General features: G+C 32.5%; 1 protein-coding gene across 1 annotated transcript in view; it reads right to left on the reverse strand.

Moving 5' to 3' along the window:
* Positions 1 to 16,637, reverse strand: part of LOC129224099 (organic cation transporter protein-like) — a 76,335-nt gene that overhangs the window by 25,762 nt on the left and 33,936 nt on the right. The window contains exons 5-7 of the mRNA XM_054858546.1: positions 16,307 to 16,475; positions 15,363 to 15,492; positions 7,423 to 7,529 (exon numbers count right to left, since the gene is read on the reverse strand). Coding sequence (XP_054714521.1) covers positions 7,423 to 7,529; positions 15,363 to 15,492; positions 16,307 to 16,475 — 406 coding nt within the window. The remainder of the gene's footprint in view (positions 1 to 7,422; positions 7,530 to 15,362; positions 15,493 to 16,306; positions 16,476 to 16,637) is intronic.

Genomic DNA, 16,637 nt, shown 5'->3' on the forward strand with positions numbered 1-16,637 from the left:
ATAACGGCTGCATTGCTAAATTTAAGTTTTTAAAAAATAATTTTAAAATATAGAAATAAAATACAATAATAGAAGGGGGGGGGGAATCCCTTTAAGTGAACATTTCATCAAATACTCTTAACTATGATAATTTCTAAAACTATTTTCCATTAGACTAAATGGAACCTAATGGATCTTCCTCCCATATTTCTTTCACTCTATTATGTTTAATTTGAAGACTTCTTTTCGCATAAAAGAGTTTTACAGGGTTCATACTCTATTTGAATGAAAAAAAACCATGACTTTTCGAAGACATTTTCACGACTTTGTAAAAATTTTCATTATCTTATTACATGAAGAGAATAGTATTACTTAATGTCAAATGCGCCATTTTTTTTTTCATTACTAAGTTTTAATAAATTTGTTTCAAAAGCTGCCTTCTAGTGTCATGTAATTCTTATATTAAAAAAAGCCTCTGGAGGGAAAGGACGCTGCGCTGACGCTAGTCTCCTAAAATTTAGTTGGAAGGAGGGGGGGGATGCCGTTAAGTTGCACGAGAGCATTTTTTCTCTCTCATGCAAACTGATAAAGCAAGATACTGCATAAAAGAAGGAAGTTCTTTTTTCTTCTATTTTTCGCTGGAATTTTGTGCATGAAATGATAAAAAAAAGTTTCATAAGCTTCGACTAAAAAGTTCCGACTTGAATGGCTCCTGTTTTCGGAGAAAAAGGGGTGTGAACCCTCTTATCGGTACTGGTTAGCCCCAGAACATCGTAAAGGAGTAGAAAAAATGCTTGCCACGAAAGCAGTGCTGAGCAAAAGCTTACCAGACACAGAAAAATAAAACGAAACTCGACTAATTTACTGTCTGCTAAAGAGGAGTGAAATACATTATACGCCGATCTCAAGGGTCTGGGGATTCAGAAACTATTCGCTAACGTGGGAGTGTCCATTGAGGGAGGTTTAACTGTACTATTTCAAAATATACATTTTATTTATTTGGTATTGAGCTAAACGCTGGAAAGATGCAGTGTTTGTTTCAAGCGATTATGTTCATCACAATCAATTTGTTATGTTCGTCACAATGACAACTAATTGTTTAAATAACTCCATAAAAATTTAGCATTTTAAATGTACCGTAGGTAGCTCTCGGGGAGAGGATAAAGCAAAAGTTTTCTTTTTATTTATTTATTTTTTTCCCCCAATGGGGCTGCGGTAGAGGCAAATTCCTTTTGCAGACCTAGTGTGATCCCACGTCACAGCAACCACTCTTTCACGTGACACCACAATCGGTTGGATGCCCTTGCCGTGAGAATTTATGCAGTGGCCCCCCACTAGATGGAGGTACCTGGGCTCTATTTGATGCAAACCAGCACTAGGAATTTAATTTTGCCAATAGATACTCCATGCCAAACTAGTACTCAAGGGATCTTTTATATGCCGCATAATCATACGACATGGATGCTGTCGGTTTTCTGCATCTTGAAAATCCTCCAACGAGAGCCAGGACCGAACCCGCGCCTTTGGGGGTATGAGATCAGCGTCTAATCACTACACCAATCTGTCGGTTAAATTTTCTTTCTTTAGTCCCTATAAAAAGTGTGGAAGAGAAAATACGACGTTTCGTAACAAATGTAACAGGCCGTTCAACACAGAATTCAAATTAGGCTCAACAAGAAAAAAATAAAATTCAATTAAACAAATTAAAGAAACTGAAATCCCAAAATATAAGCAATAACTGAAAAAAAAAATATTTACATAAAATGTATGCTAAAAAAATTACAGTTCAGGTTTCTTGAATGCTTTTTAGTTAAAATTTACACCGTGGTTTTGAAGATCTTCAAGCAGAAATTCTATGCAGGGCATCCATCTTGAAAAATGTTTTACTAGATTTGAAAATTAGGAATGTTATCTCTAAAATGATGGATGAAACATTGATATTGATTGAGTTTGAAATTTTAGCCCACAGGTTGACTTTTTCGTGGAATGACCCTAACACAGAAAGATATCGACAGCTTTTAAATTATGGTAAGAAGAGTTTTTTCAGCAAGTACAGCTTTGAAATTCCTCAGTTCAGGTTACCACTTTGCTCATTGATACATGGTCATATTAACACTTATTATCCTGTATATTGCATGATTATATCGACAGGAATAAGTTTTTTTTTTTTTTAGATAAAATAGTCATCTTTGCTTGAGAACCAATTCAGAATTACAGAAAAAAATAAGCAGCATATTACAGAAACCTTATTTGCTTTTTGTCCAACGATTTATTTATTTATTTTGTATTTATTTTTTAACGCAAAGAAGTGTGAAGCTCGTTTGTTAGATCTAATGCTTGCTGGAGAGTATGTATATATATATATATAAAAGAGGAGATTTTTTACACTTTTCACTATTCCCAAAAATATTACTTGGCAGCATAGATTTGTTGCAACATTTAAATTCAAATTCTTCTATCAATCTAAATTACTAAACTTCAGTCACTAAAATAAGCAAGGGAATTAGTTGCTCACTACTACTTATACATATATATTTTAATGTTATATTTTGTTGTTATGTTTATCAAGTGCAATATTTGAGTTATGTTAAAAGTAATTTATTTCTTATGAACTTCTCAAGAATTCCTTCTAAATTTGAAAATAATTTTAATTCACAGTACAAACAAATTCCATGGACTGATTGACATTATCGACAGTTGAAAACAAAATTGGAAGAAATTCATGCATAAACTCAAAACAAAATTTAAATTTAAAGCTTTTAGAAATTTTTTAGGTCTTTAAACAAAATGGAAATCCTTTCGAAAAACCCTTAATTTTTCAGAGCAAATAGCCTTTTTAAAATCCATTGAAATTGTACAGGTTCATACACTTGTGGTTAAAAAAAAATTCAGTGACTTTTCCAGGTTTTCCAGGTTGTTTTTTTTTTTTAAAGAAAATTCCAGGTTACTCGCTTCATTCAAAATTAAGTTTAAATAGCAATATTTTCAAAATAATTAAAATTGTTTAAAGTAGCAATGCGGAAGAATTGAAACTTTTCTCCTTAGATTTAAAAAAAAAATCTTAGATTTGTTTTCTTTCCCAAATTTTAAGTTTTTAAACGCTTGGTTCAAAATTGTTTTAATTGGTTTACTAATTGTTGAAAACAAAGTGCTTTCAACTTATTTTAGCGTTTTTTCGATGTTATGTGTCATGCGTAATATTAGCCTTTTGCTGTAGTCGTGCAGCAATCTTTTAGCATCTGCTTTTGGTCTTTTGATTCACAATACTTATTTTTATTTTCTTATTAGTATGTAACACAAAACATATTGAGCAAAATACAAAGCTATTTTTCAGTATAAATATGATTAACTTGTTGCATCGCTCGCCATACCATGCATAATAACAAAAATCAACATCCACCGATTATAGGCCAATGCCAAAAATCTTTTTTTTTTTTTCTTTCGCTTATTAAAGAATGCTTCCATTAAAATTTTTCTTTTCTAGAAAATAATTAATTTTTAAAAATTCATAATTTGTTGCACATTTTATGTTACTTTCAATTGTTTACATAGAGATAAACATCCAATTCTGTTATTGGAAGTTTACGTCTACTTCCATCATGCAAACGACCAAATATGGCGAATAAGTAAAAACTTAAGATAATAAGTAGATTTTTGAATTTGTAGCATAAAAGTAGTTATAAATAATTAATAATCCTTAAAAAACTACAGTTAAGACGAAATAGTCAGTTTTTAGCACATAAGGGTCTAATTAGAATTTTAAAAAAATGTTCTGAAGATAAATTTTTGCATTTTTCAAGAAAATAATTATTAATTATTCGAAAAAAAAAAGCACATTTTGCGTTTGTTTTCAATACTTTGCATAGCAATAAACATCCAATGCCGTTTTTGGGAACTTAGGCACTTAAAAAGTCTTGTGTACTTCCATCTTGGGAATGGACCAAATATGGCGGCTGCGCCCCCCCCCCCCCCCCCCCAAAAAAAAAAAGAAGTAACTTTTTGATTTTATAGCATAAAAACAATTTAAAAATAATAAATCTTCATGGAACTACAATTCAATTGAAAAGTTTTAGTCACAAATTGCATCCAATGCAATGAAGATAAGATTAAGTTTTACGAACAAAATTTTCCATTTCTCAAGAAAATTATTTAAAATAATAATAATAATAAAACAATTTTCAGCACATTTTGTGATACTTTCATTAATTTGCAATTAAAGAAAACAACCAATTATGCTTTTGAAAACTTAGGCATTTAAGGATCGTGTTAACTTCTATCTTGTGAGTCACCAAAGATGGTGACTATGTTTCACACGCAGCATAAAATACTTTCCGATTAAAAAAAACGATTTTCCCAGATCCCCTCACCCCCATTTTCAGGCTTGTGCTTCCTAAGCAGTAAATTGTCCTCTTCCCTGTTGAGTTTGTGCACAATTCCTATTCCCCCGAGGAATTATTTTCTTGAGAACTATTGAGAGTCAAAAATGGCGGCTGCAAAGGTTTTTTTTCGGTCGCCACTTTTTTAATTGCCAGTTTCATTTTACCTCAAAATTTTTACAATTTAGGAAAAATAGATAAAACGGAAGATTAGATCTCATAAAACAAAATTCCCTGGGAAAAAATTGGAAAAAAAATTTGGGGGGCAAATTTGAAAAATTCCCTGACATTTTTAGCTGTTCAGGGTTCATACACTTTTGGTTAAAAAAAGTTCCCTGACTTTTCCAGGTTTTCCAGGTTGTTTTTTAGAAAATTCCAGGTTACTCGCTTCATTAAAAATTTAAGTTTAAATAGTAATATTTTCAAAATAATTAAAATTGTTTAAAGTAGCAATGCAGAAGAACTGAAACTTCTCCCCCTTAGATTTAAAAAAAAAAAAAAAAAACCTTGGATTTTTTTTCCTTTGTTTTCTCTGTCAAAATTTTAAGTCTTTTTTAAAACATTTTGTTTAAAATTGTTTTAATTTGTTTACTATTTGTTGAAAACAGAGTACTTTCAACTTATTTTAGCGTTTTTTTTTTTTGATGTCACGCGTAATATTATAGCGTTTTGCTGTACGTCCTGCAGCAACCTTTTAGCATCCACTTTTGGTTTACAATACTTTTTATTTTCTTATAAGTAGGTTACACAAAACATATTGAGCAGAATGCAAAGCTAAATTTTAGTATAAATATGGTTAACTTGTTGCATCAATTTGCATACCATGTAATGCATAGTAACAAAAATCAACATCCGCCGACCATAGGCCAATGCCAATAATCTTTTTTTTTTTTTTTTTTTTTCACATATTAAAGGATGCTTACATTAAAATTTCAAATTTTCTTTTCCAGAAAGTATTAGTTAATTTTCAAAAATTCACAACTTTTTGCACATTTTAATGATATTTTCAATGTTACTCATTGATATAAACATCCAATTCTGTTTCTGGAAGTTTAAGTCTACTTCCATTGTGCAAACGATCAAATATGGCGACAAAGTGAAAAATTTAAAATAATATGTAGATTTTTGGATTTGTAGTATAAAAGTAGTAATAAATAATTAATAATCCTTAAAAGGATACAATAAAAGCAAAATAGTCAGTATTTAGCACATAAGAGTCTAAATCAATTAAAACAAAAAAATGTTATGAAGATTAAATTTTGCATTTTTCCAGAAAATAATTACAAATTATCCGGAAAAAAAGGCACAATTTGTGTTGTTTTCAATAGTTTGCATTGCAATTAACATTCAATGCCGTTTTCGGGAACTTAGGCACTTAAAAAGTCTTGTGTACTTCCATCTTGGGAATGACCAAATATGGCGGCTATGCCCAAAAATAAGAAATAACTTTTTTAATTTGTCGCATGAAGACAATTAAAAAATAATTAATCTTCATGAAACTACAATTCATTGAAAAGTTTTTATCACATTTGCGTCCGAGGCAGTGAGGATAAGATTAAGTTTTAAGAACAAAATTTTTCATTTCTCAAGAAAATTATTTTAAATAACAATAGAAAAACAATTTGTAGACCATTTTTTGTTATTTTCATCAGTTTTCAATTAAAGAAAACATCCAATTCTGCTTTGTTTTTAGAAACTTAGGCATTTTAGGATCGTATCTACATCCATCTTGTGAATGACCAAAGATGGCGACTACGTTTCACACGTAGCTGAAATGATTTTCCGATCAAAAAAAAAAAAAAAACTATTTTCCCCGATCGACCTTCCCCATCTACAGGTTGTGCTTCCGAAGCAGTAAATTGTCTTCTCTCCTTTTGAGTTTGTGCATAATTGCTGTTCACCTGATTTTTTTTCCCTTGGGAACTACTGAGAGCCAAAAACGGCAGCTGCTGAAGATTTTTTGGGTCGCCACTTTTTTCATTGCTTTAAAATTGTTACAATTTTTTTTAAATACATCGATAAAAATGAAGATTAGATCTCATAAAACCAAATTCCCTGGGAAAAAATTGGGAAAAGAAAAATTTTGGGGACACATTTGGAAAATTCCCTGACATTTTTGACTATGTCATTTTCCATGATAATTTCAAGTTTTCCCGGAGCGTACGAACCCTGAACCGAATAGAATGTTGTGGCAACCCATCTAAAACTTTAGGCAGTAGAAAGAAATGCGTTCCCCTCACTGACTCCATGCAAGAAAATCTTCGCTCTTTTGGCGAATTTTTCGTTGTGAAAAAAAAACGTTCATTTCTCGATCGCAGTTTTTAAGTGCCAGCGTCGGTTTAGATAAAAATTTGCAATTTTTTTTGTGAAATCACAATAAAAACGAAGACTAGATCTCATGGTACTTAATTCCTTGGGGGAAAAAATGGAAAAAAAATTTTTGGAGGACAAATTTTGAAAACTCCCTGACTTTTCCCTGACATTTTTGACAGTGTCATTTTCCCTGACAATTCCCGGTTTTCCCGGAATTCCCGGAGCGTACGAACCCTGCTGTTTCATTTTCCCTGACAATTTCAGGTTTTCCTGGAGCGTACGAACCCTGTGTTAGCTCCCTGTAGCTTGCTGCAATTTCGAGGCTGACACTTGATACATTTGCATTGAGTACTTGCACCTGCTGGCTAGCCATAGATGTCATTTAAAGGAAAATTCCAAGGGGTTTAACTAGTGAGAGTTTAAAATGCCTTGGTAAATTGAAAACTTGTAAAGTATGGCATTAAGATCAGCCATAAGTCAGTAAGTTACAAATACTATACATTATAAGATTTTTAAATAGCAGCAATTTTTTTAACACGAGTTTGCATGATATCGTGCAATTTCCTCACATAAAAGTCAGCTTGATTTTTTGAATATTAAAAAACCAGTAAGAAACAATGGAATCATTGCACAAGTAAATATGGAACAACATTGCAGAAAACACTTACCAGCTGGAAGAAAATATTAATTTTTAAGAAATCAGAAAACCATGGAAGGGGGGGGGGGGGAGGTGGAAGAGAGAAAGTGCACTTACCAATTGAAAAATATATTCATTGACCACTTTCTTATCACAGGCGTTTTGACTAAACTCATAGGTCCAACTGACTGTTGTCTTTCATCTTGCTCAAAATCAATGTTGCTCTGTAACAGAAAATATCAATCTAAGCACATATTTTTGAGAAACTATCATCATTTCAATGGTCAGGGGTCTGTCCAGGATTTTTCACAAGGTCCGTTTTTTGTGAGAAATCAAATAATTTTGTGAAAAATGGATTAATTTTGTGAAAAATCAAATAATTTCGCAAAAAAAAAAGTTAAAACAAAATTTAGGAATTTAGAGATGGCACAAACTGCATCATTTAAATTTAAAGCTGAGTGTTTTCCTGTTCTATGTTGAGAATATCATTCGGGGTGTTTTTCTAGTATTTGGCGAGCGGGGGGCAGCGGCATTACTGTCTCAAGTATTAATATTTATCTACCATTCTACATTATGTTAAATTTTACTAGAAATATTTGTGTACGGTATGTAAAATAATTGTAACAAAAAAAAAAAAAAGACAAGGAGGGTTCAGCATTTAACTTTTTGACCCAAGACACTCTTAAAAAGCACAGAATTTTGTTTAAAACTTATAAATTCCGTGATTTTAACAAAAATAAAAAAGAGATTTCATTTGTTTACCTCTTAACAAAGCATACTAAAAATAAAAAATTCGAAAAATCGGATTTCCATAGCGGATGCAAAGAGATCGCAATTGTCGAAGTGAAGGTATCAATAGTATAAAAACGGCTTCTAAAAGAAATATTTTTAATAAAATTATTGTAAAATTGCATTTTAGAGATATATGATTTTATGATAAACGTATCATTAATATCTGTGAACACAGTTGAAGCAAGAAAAAAAACTAAACCATCGATTCAGCATTTTAATTTTTGACTCATAAAAGAAAATGAAATTTTACATTAAAAACTTGAAATAAGCGTTTTAACAAAAATAAATAGACTTTTCATTTATTTGCATCCTAATAAAGCAAAGTTAGCTTGAAAAAAGAACAAAATATGATTTTGGTATTGGAGTTAAAAGATTGCATTTTTCAAAATGTAGACATCTAAAGAACAAAAAACGGTAAGTAAAAGAGCTTATTTTACCAGAGTTAATCATCCTTGTTAGCATCTAAAAATCAAACCCATATAATTTTTTCAAAATAACAGTTAAACATCCCACCGCACTGTAAAAATGCAAATATTGACAAGCTGGTAAAATGAGAATATTTTCTAATCAAGTCGTTATAAAAATATTATAAAAATTTAACGCCAGACGCTATTTTCAGCTGTTAATTTCTTTCCAAGAAACAAACAACAAGCATTATATTTATTTGGCAGTAGCAATTATTTATCGCTTGCAGGAGCATCAAAAGAGTGCCGATTTTTTTCTTTGCAAAATTAGCAGATTTTGTACAAGCTGATCCCTCTAATTTGACTTTAAGGAAATATGCAGTATTTTGCTTTTAGATTTGCTCTTTCAATAAACAATTTGTGAATGATCCGCTCTTGTTTATCAGAATTTTGTGAAGGGTCCATTTTGGTTGATCGGGATTTTGTGAAAGGTCCGTTTTGGTTGATCGGATTTTTGTGAAGGGTCCGTTAACGGACCCAAATATCCTCTGGCCAGACCCCTGATGTTACACAGGGCGAGTTTGATCCAATCTGCCATACGAAAGGAGGCGATAGAAGAACCCAAGCAGAGTAAAGAATCACCCATTATCGTGCCCAATCCTGAACCGTAACCGAGTTATGGTAGATATAAGGAAAATGAGTATTCAAAGGAAAATGAGTAAAACAAAATTTTGAGAAAACGACCGATTTCTGAGATTCTTGTAGGACCTATGCACAAAATAAGTACATATTTGAAAAGAGCAGACTAAATCCTAAAAAATGACTTTTTCCATCAAGATAGTCACAATTTACAGTGAGCTACAAGCATTGAAACATTGGGCGCACTCAGAACTGAAATAGTACCAAAGTTTTCAATCGACATTTTCAAAAACAACCACAAGAGCTACAATTGGTCAAATAAACTAAAAACAGATCCGTTTCACTAGCTTTCAGATGATACAACAACAAATCATACTGGGCTTCAAGTTCAGCAGAAATTCAGGCTTTTGTTTGAAACCGTGTAAAAATCAGCATTCATTAAAAAAGGAAAACCAGCGAACAGTCGCACTTTTCTGTAATAAACTTTCTGTCTCACGTAAGCATATTGCTTTCTTTGTTTCAGAAAATGATATTTTTTACCAAAATAATAGTTTTAATATTTTATTGAGTGAAAAAACTCAAGAGATAACAATAAGTAGAAATAAAAGAAGCATTACTTTCCCGTGCTTTTCACAAAGGGAAAATTAATTAAAAAGTTACACTAACATCAATGAGTACATTTTAATCAATCTTTAAAATTTTCAATAGATGCTAAAATTGGTTGCCATTGAAAATTGTAGTAGTGAAAATGTATATTTTGAAATTGTAGTTATAAAAACACAATTTTAGACATTAATTGGGAAGGTTCAGTGGCTTCGATTGGAACATTTCAGTGGTTCCTCCCTATCAAAGTATCAAAAAAGTAACTGTAGATACTCTTCTGTTATGTAACGGAGAGTGGGCGAGTTCAGGGACTCTCTCCCGAAACATTTTTAAAATAGTTGTTCTAAAAACGCAGTTTTAAACTTTCTGTGGTAATGTTAGGTAGAGAAGAGATTCGAGAGGTGTCCCTCGGACAATTTTCGAGATTAAAGTCTTAAAATTGCGATTTCAGGCTATCTATGGTTAAAGGACAGGCATTTTTCAGAAATTGAAGCTCTAAAATCGCACATGTAGCTAACCTTCGTGATGTTGAAAAAAAAATTTCGGAAGCTCTGCCCAGAATTTTTCTTTGAGAAAAAAAATTAACATTTTTTAAAAATTTCTCTGAAAATCAAATTTAAGACGATCTTTAATGATTTTGATGAGAGTGGTGGAAGGGAGAGGGGCGTTCCACTTAAATCTTCGAACTGCTGATTAAGAAACGCAATTTTGATAGATCTTTGGTAATGTTAGTGGAAGAAGAAGTTTGGTGGCATCCCCCGGTAATTTTTCGAAATTTAAACTCCAAAAAGGCATTTGCAGATTTGTCTTTGATTGTGTTAAGAAGAGGAAAGGTTCAGGGGCTTTCCACATAAATTTTTTGAAATTACAGTTCAGGAAACTCAGTTTTAGATGACTTTTAATGGCAAAGAGGGCGTTTTTTGGGCGTTACAGTGGAGGAGCTCTCCTGTAAGTTTACCGAAATTGAAGTCGCATATCCAAAAATGATGGGTCAGACACAAATTCACTACGGCAAACATTTTTTCGGAAATCCTCAAAATTGATTCAGCTATTCAGCACACATCGAAATTCAGAACTTGAAAACTTTCACGAATCTAATAATTCCTTCTATAACATATCAGGTACAGAAGAAAATAAAATGATTTAAGAAAAATAATTAAAATACCTTAAGAACAAACTGTTCTACTTCCGACAGTGGAACCTAATATCATTGAAAGTTCTATAAAAATCAACCAATGATAACTTGAAAGAACAGTCAATTTGAAAATGGTAAAAAAAAAACGAGAGTAAAGTGAAATGAAAAATTCTACATAAACTTAAGCTAATTTATAAAGAAAGTGTATTAATTTTCAAGTGGTGGGCTAAAATATATGTTACAGTGAAACCTGTATAAGTTGACCACTTGCGGTGCACTACTTTAGTGGTCAACTTATAAAGGTTGAATTATATGATTTTGATCTGATTCTGTGCCTGAAAATAGCAGTCAACTTAGACTGGTGGTCAACTTAACAGATTTTACTGTATTCGAAAACTTCAAAATTGGTTTTAAACAATTGTTTTGGTGCAAATGAATCCATGAAAGACTAGAGCATAGTGGTCAAAATTCTTACAAACAATAAATAACAGGGGAAAAAACAATTTAAAAACTTTTTATTTTAGCTATTTTTGACCTCCTTCACATCACTGTTACACATATTCCTCATACAGAATTGTGTTACTTCCAGAAAATCTATATAAATAAGACACAAAAATATATGTTCATATATCTATACATGTTTCCACACAAATCGAAATTAGGTCGGAACTTGACCAAATTTGACAGGAAGATACTTGGGCACCCGAGTAAAGAAGTACCAAAAAATTCGAATTTTAGTATTAGGACCTTAAATAGCATTAAGACTCTTTCTACCCAAAATAATTATCCGATCGGTTCAAATTTAGTCTCATTCGAAAGTCGGCTAAAATACCCCTGAAGTAGATTTACTTTCCTTGGATTTCAAAACCACCAACAAAGCTGTAAACTCAACAGGAGAAAAGTTGTACGCATTTTTAACCCGTTCGAACCCAGCGGCACGCCGCCGTGACAGAACGATTCCTGTCTTATTTTCCCAGCGGCACGTTACCCGCGACGCTCTCTTGTCGACGCTTACATTCCAGCGGCACGTGGGCGCGTTTTCAAAACGGAACGATTTATTTGAATTTTTAAATGATAATAGATGGCGCTAAATGGTTGTAACTTTCATCATACTCGAGTCACATGGTATTTGACCTTCATGTAGGCGTTAGTTTTAGTTTCGCGCTGTCTGATAGGTTAGGAGGATAGATTTATTAATGTAAACAAACCGGGAGTTCTGGCTCTTTAAACTGACAGTTAAAAGGACGCCAGCGCGTTTTGTTTATTGCTTTGCTTTTTTCGAATGCAGTAATGAAATAACTATATCTAGCTGACTAATACATGAGAGAGGGAGGGAATTGAATATTTCTCAAAGTGCTTAGCAGAGGTCTGAAGATTTATGGCTCGTTAGAAGCGCACTTTTGATTTGGAAGTACATGTTAATTTCGGTTTCTTTTCTGCTTTCGCTTCTTTCTTATTCATTTCTTTCATTTGCTGAACTTCGATTATTGAATCCAGATGGCTAAGATGGGAGAAGGGGTTCTTCAGGGTGTATTTTGTGGGATTTTTGAGGCATGTGCAAGAGATGTAGTTAGTTCAATTTTGTTAGCCATGGCTAAAAGACCGAGATATTTAACGGAGAGTGAAATTAGTAAAATTATGAATGAAAGTGATTCCGAAACTAGCGAAGATAGTGACTGTGATATAGGAAATTATAGTGGTTCAGAAGGTTCATCTTCCTCAGAAACTGAAGGATATGATTATGATGAAGAGGTTGCAGGCGATGCTTGCTCTGAGCCTGCCACTAATTGGTCTTCAGAGATAAAACAAATTCCGCAAATTGACTTTTCGGTGAGAACTGGACCAAATTTTACCACTGCGCAGCCAGTGACTGAACTGGATTGTTTTAACCTTTTCTTTGATGAGAGACTTTTAGATATCATCGTCAATGAAACAAATGCTTTTGCTCAGAAAATAATCGAGAAAAAGCAAAGTGAATCTGAACCCTCAACTAGCTGTCTTATCAAGCCTTTTCAGAACATAACAGTGGATGAACTTATGATATTTCTCTCATTAGTAATTCTAATGAGTATCATCCGAAAACCTAACTTAAAAATGTATTTTTCTACAAATACAATGCTTTTAACACCATTTTTTAGCATGGCTATGGCAAGAAACAGATTCCTAGACATTTTGAGATTCCTGCATTTTAATTCCGATGCCGAAGCGAAAAAACTGAAGAAAATCAAGCCAGTACTAACTGCACTAATAGAAAATTTCAAGTCCATACTTACGCCTGAAAGAAACATATGCATTGATGAAACTCTGTTTGGTTGGAAAGGACGTTTAAGTTTTCGTCAGTATATACCATCTAAAAGAGCGAGATATGGAATAAAAATATATAAATTGTGTGAATCGCAGACAGGATACATATGGAACTGTTGTGTTTACACTGGAAAGGATACTGAGATCATTCAAACTGCAGGTCTCTATGGTGAGAGGGTTGTGAAAACACTTTTATCAGATCTGTTGGGAAAAGGATACAACTTATATTTAGACAGATTTTTTGTGTCCCCAAACCTTGCTTCATATCTGCATGAAAACAACACAAACATGTGTGGGACTGTCATGCGAAACAGAAAAGGAATGCCGAAAATCATTCCTGATGTAAAAAAAAATGAAACTGTTGTGATGCAGAAAAATTGTGTGAACTTATTTGCATTTAAGGACAAAAAGAAAACTGTTTTAATGCTGTCAACTGCTCATGACAATGTTATTGTGCCAGTCGGCAAGAAAGACAGAAAGACTGGAGAGGACATTTCAAAGCCATTGTGTGTTGTTGAATACAATCAAAACATGGGAGGCGTTGACTGCGGTGATTCAGTCATTCACCATTATCCTGCTTTCAGAAAAACAGTTAAATGGTATAAAAAACTGTTTTTTGGATTTTTAGATATGGCACTTCTAAACGCAAACATTATATATTCGAAAGTAAAAGGAGAAAAACTATCAGCTTTGGAATTCAGAACTAGAATTGTTCATCAAATAACTGATAAGTTTAGCAAACCGAAGACTCATAAGATAGCTCCAAAATCACCGGACACTCAACCTTTCCGATTATCCGGTAGACATTTTCCGAAAATTTACATTGATGGAAAAGGTAACAAAGCTAGAAGACGATGCGTCGTTTGCGCAAAAAACAAAAAGTCAAGGCAAACTTCGTACTATGAGTGCAAAATATGCAACGTAGGACTGTGTGTCGATCCTTGTTTTGAACTATACCACACGCAGCAGAATTTTTAAAATTAAGTTCATAAAGACTAGTAAAGCACAGGTTTTTTTCATTCTGATTTCAATGGTATTTGTTCATATGTTTATTTGCGTATCGTATCCTTTATTTTTGTGTGCATACAGAAGGTTAGTGTTTTGCATATTTATTTCTTTTATTTTAGTGTTATACCTTTGGTGTTAATAAATATTAAGTAGTTATACATTATTTACATATCCTATAAATTTGGAGTATTTATATTGAAATTCTGATTTTATATGATTTTTTTAGGAAAATTAGGCTTAACAGCTCAAAGTGCGTGGGCCCGTGGCGACGTTCCATTGCGGAGCGTTCGGTCCCGTGAGTGCGTTTTGTTTTCCGCGCGCTGGTCCTCAAGGGGTTAAGTAAAGGAACACCAAAATCAAATCGGAAATTTATCGTCTACTGCGTGCTCAGTTTTAATTATCGTCAATAAAATCATTGAGAAGAAAGCTCTGTTGCCATTTTTTTTCTCGACAGTGAACAAATAAAATTTTTGCTTTTGTTTTGAGGTTTTTTCTATAATCGGGGGATTTAAAATTTTTCCTTTCTGGTTATTTTTCTATGATCTGTTGGGAAATGTTACAGATTTTTTTTTTTTTTTTTGTTCAAGCCTGATTGTTAAACACACACCACTTGACATAACTTTTATTTTTAAATTAAATCTTGCAAAGCTGGGTGACACAGCTAATTTATAATAAATTAAAGAAATCAAATCGTCTGTCCGGCTTTGCAATGGACACGGACTCCATCCGGTCTTTGATGATCCCTTTATTGAAAAAGAGACATGCCTAAAAAATTTCGAAATGAGTACCTAGAAAAATTATTTTTTATGCATGTATTTCTCGTTGAATAAGTTTATACATTTTTTTCCTTCCAAAAATAAAAAATTTCATGTTTTAAATAAAAAAAATTCTGGAAAAAAAAATCCCTCCCCCACCCAAAAAACAAATTTTTTTTGATGGTGCAACTTGTGCCATACCCCCCCCCCCCCCCCACCCCCTGTGCGCACCCCTGGCTCAGGTTCCAACTAGAAATATGAAATCAATTCAAATGATTTTTTTTTTTTTTTTTTTTTGCAATTGAATCGGTAGTTTGAAGAAGGGAAGAAGTTAATTGTGTTGGAGCTTGTTCCCTTCTTCAAATTACTGATTCAATTAAAAACATGAAGATTTAAAGATCTAAGAATTATACATACATATTCAGCAGCTCTCAGCAAATGCTCTGGAATAGTAACTTTATTCCACTTTGCAGCCTTTAGAATGGTATTTTTGGCTTTCCTGTGTTTCCCCTTTGAAATAAGCCACCTTACCGATTCTGGTAACAACCTGTAAAATAGAAATCACAAAGAACTCAAAATTATTTTATATGTAATAACTAGCACAGGTGCAGGAAGAAATTCCACAAGGGGGTTTCAAGCAAAAAAATACCACACTCTGATGTCTATAGATGCAGTTACACTTTCATTTTAATTTTAAATGGACTTATACACACTTAAACTTATTAGACGCCAAAAAATATAAATATCCTTAAAAAAATGAGAAGCACTTTAATTTTCATCATAAAAATGGAATTTTAAACCTTAAAGGAGGGGTAAGGACCCAGCCTCGGCTATATACAGTAAAGATGCATTGAAATTACTTAAAACCATGCCGGATTTAAAGGGGAGCAAACCAGGGCCCTAGCCTCGGGCAGTAATTTGACCCGATTTCTAAGTCAGTTTTAGTTGCAACACGATACAAAAATTCTTATAATTTGTTTCATTATAAAGGCAAAGGGATAAGAATATACTTCTTGGAGAGCTGATGGATTTCCATTTTAATATTCAATTGTACTAAAAACTAGATTTTTTTTTTTTATTTTGAAAAAAATACAGATGAAATGTTTTAGAATAATAAAAGTTTTATGAAATGTAAAGATAACAAAATATTTTCTAGCCAGGTTATTTATAAATTAATAAAAAAAAGATTCTCAGAATTATGTTGAATAATTTGTTCAAATTGCTACTTTTTTTTTTCCACATGAAAAACTATTTCAACAGTTAGTTAGTAGTCCAGCATTACATATTAGAAAAAATAACCTCCAAACCTTAAACCAAGCATGGAAAAAATATATGTATGCTCACAATCGTTAAATACTTACCAATAATACACAAGCATAACAGCTGCTGGTACAGAAATCGCCAATTCCAGAATCTTCCACTGTCTGACAAAATAAGCCACCAGAGCCAAGATCAATTCTCCAATCGCAAAAATAATCTGCATAATATTGGCACAAATGAGACGCTTTGAAGGGCCAATAAACTCAACAGCTGAAAACCAAACACTAAATAATTAATGAAATAAAAAAGTTTTAATGTACCATGTTTTTAAAATGAATTCAAAAGTATAAAAAATTTCGCTAAGCTTCATGTAGATTTAAAGCGCCATAAAGTTTAAAAATTTCTAACAGATTATCTAAAAAATTTGTGATT

The sequence above is a fragment of the Uloborus diversus genome, chromosome 1 (assembly GCF_026930045.1).
Source record: "Uloborus diversus isolate 005 chromosome 1, Udiv.v.3.1, whole genome shotgun sequence".
NCBI lineage: Eukaryota > Metazoa > Arthropoda > Arachnida > Araneae > Uloboridae > Uloborus > Uloborus diversus.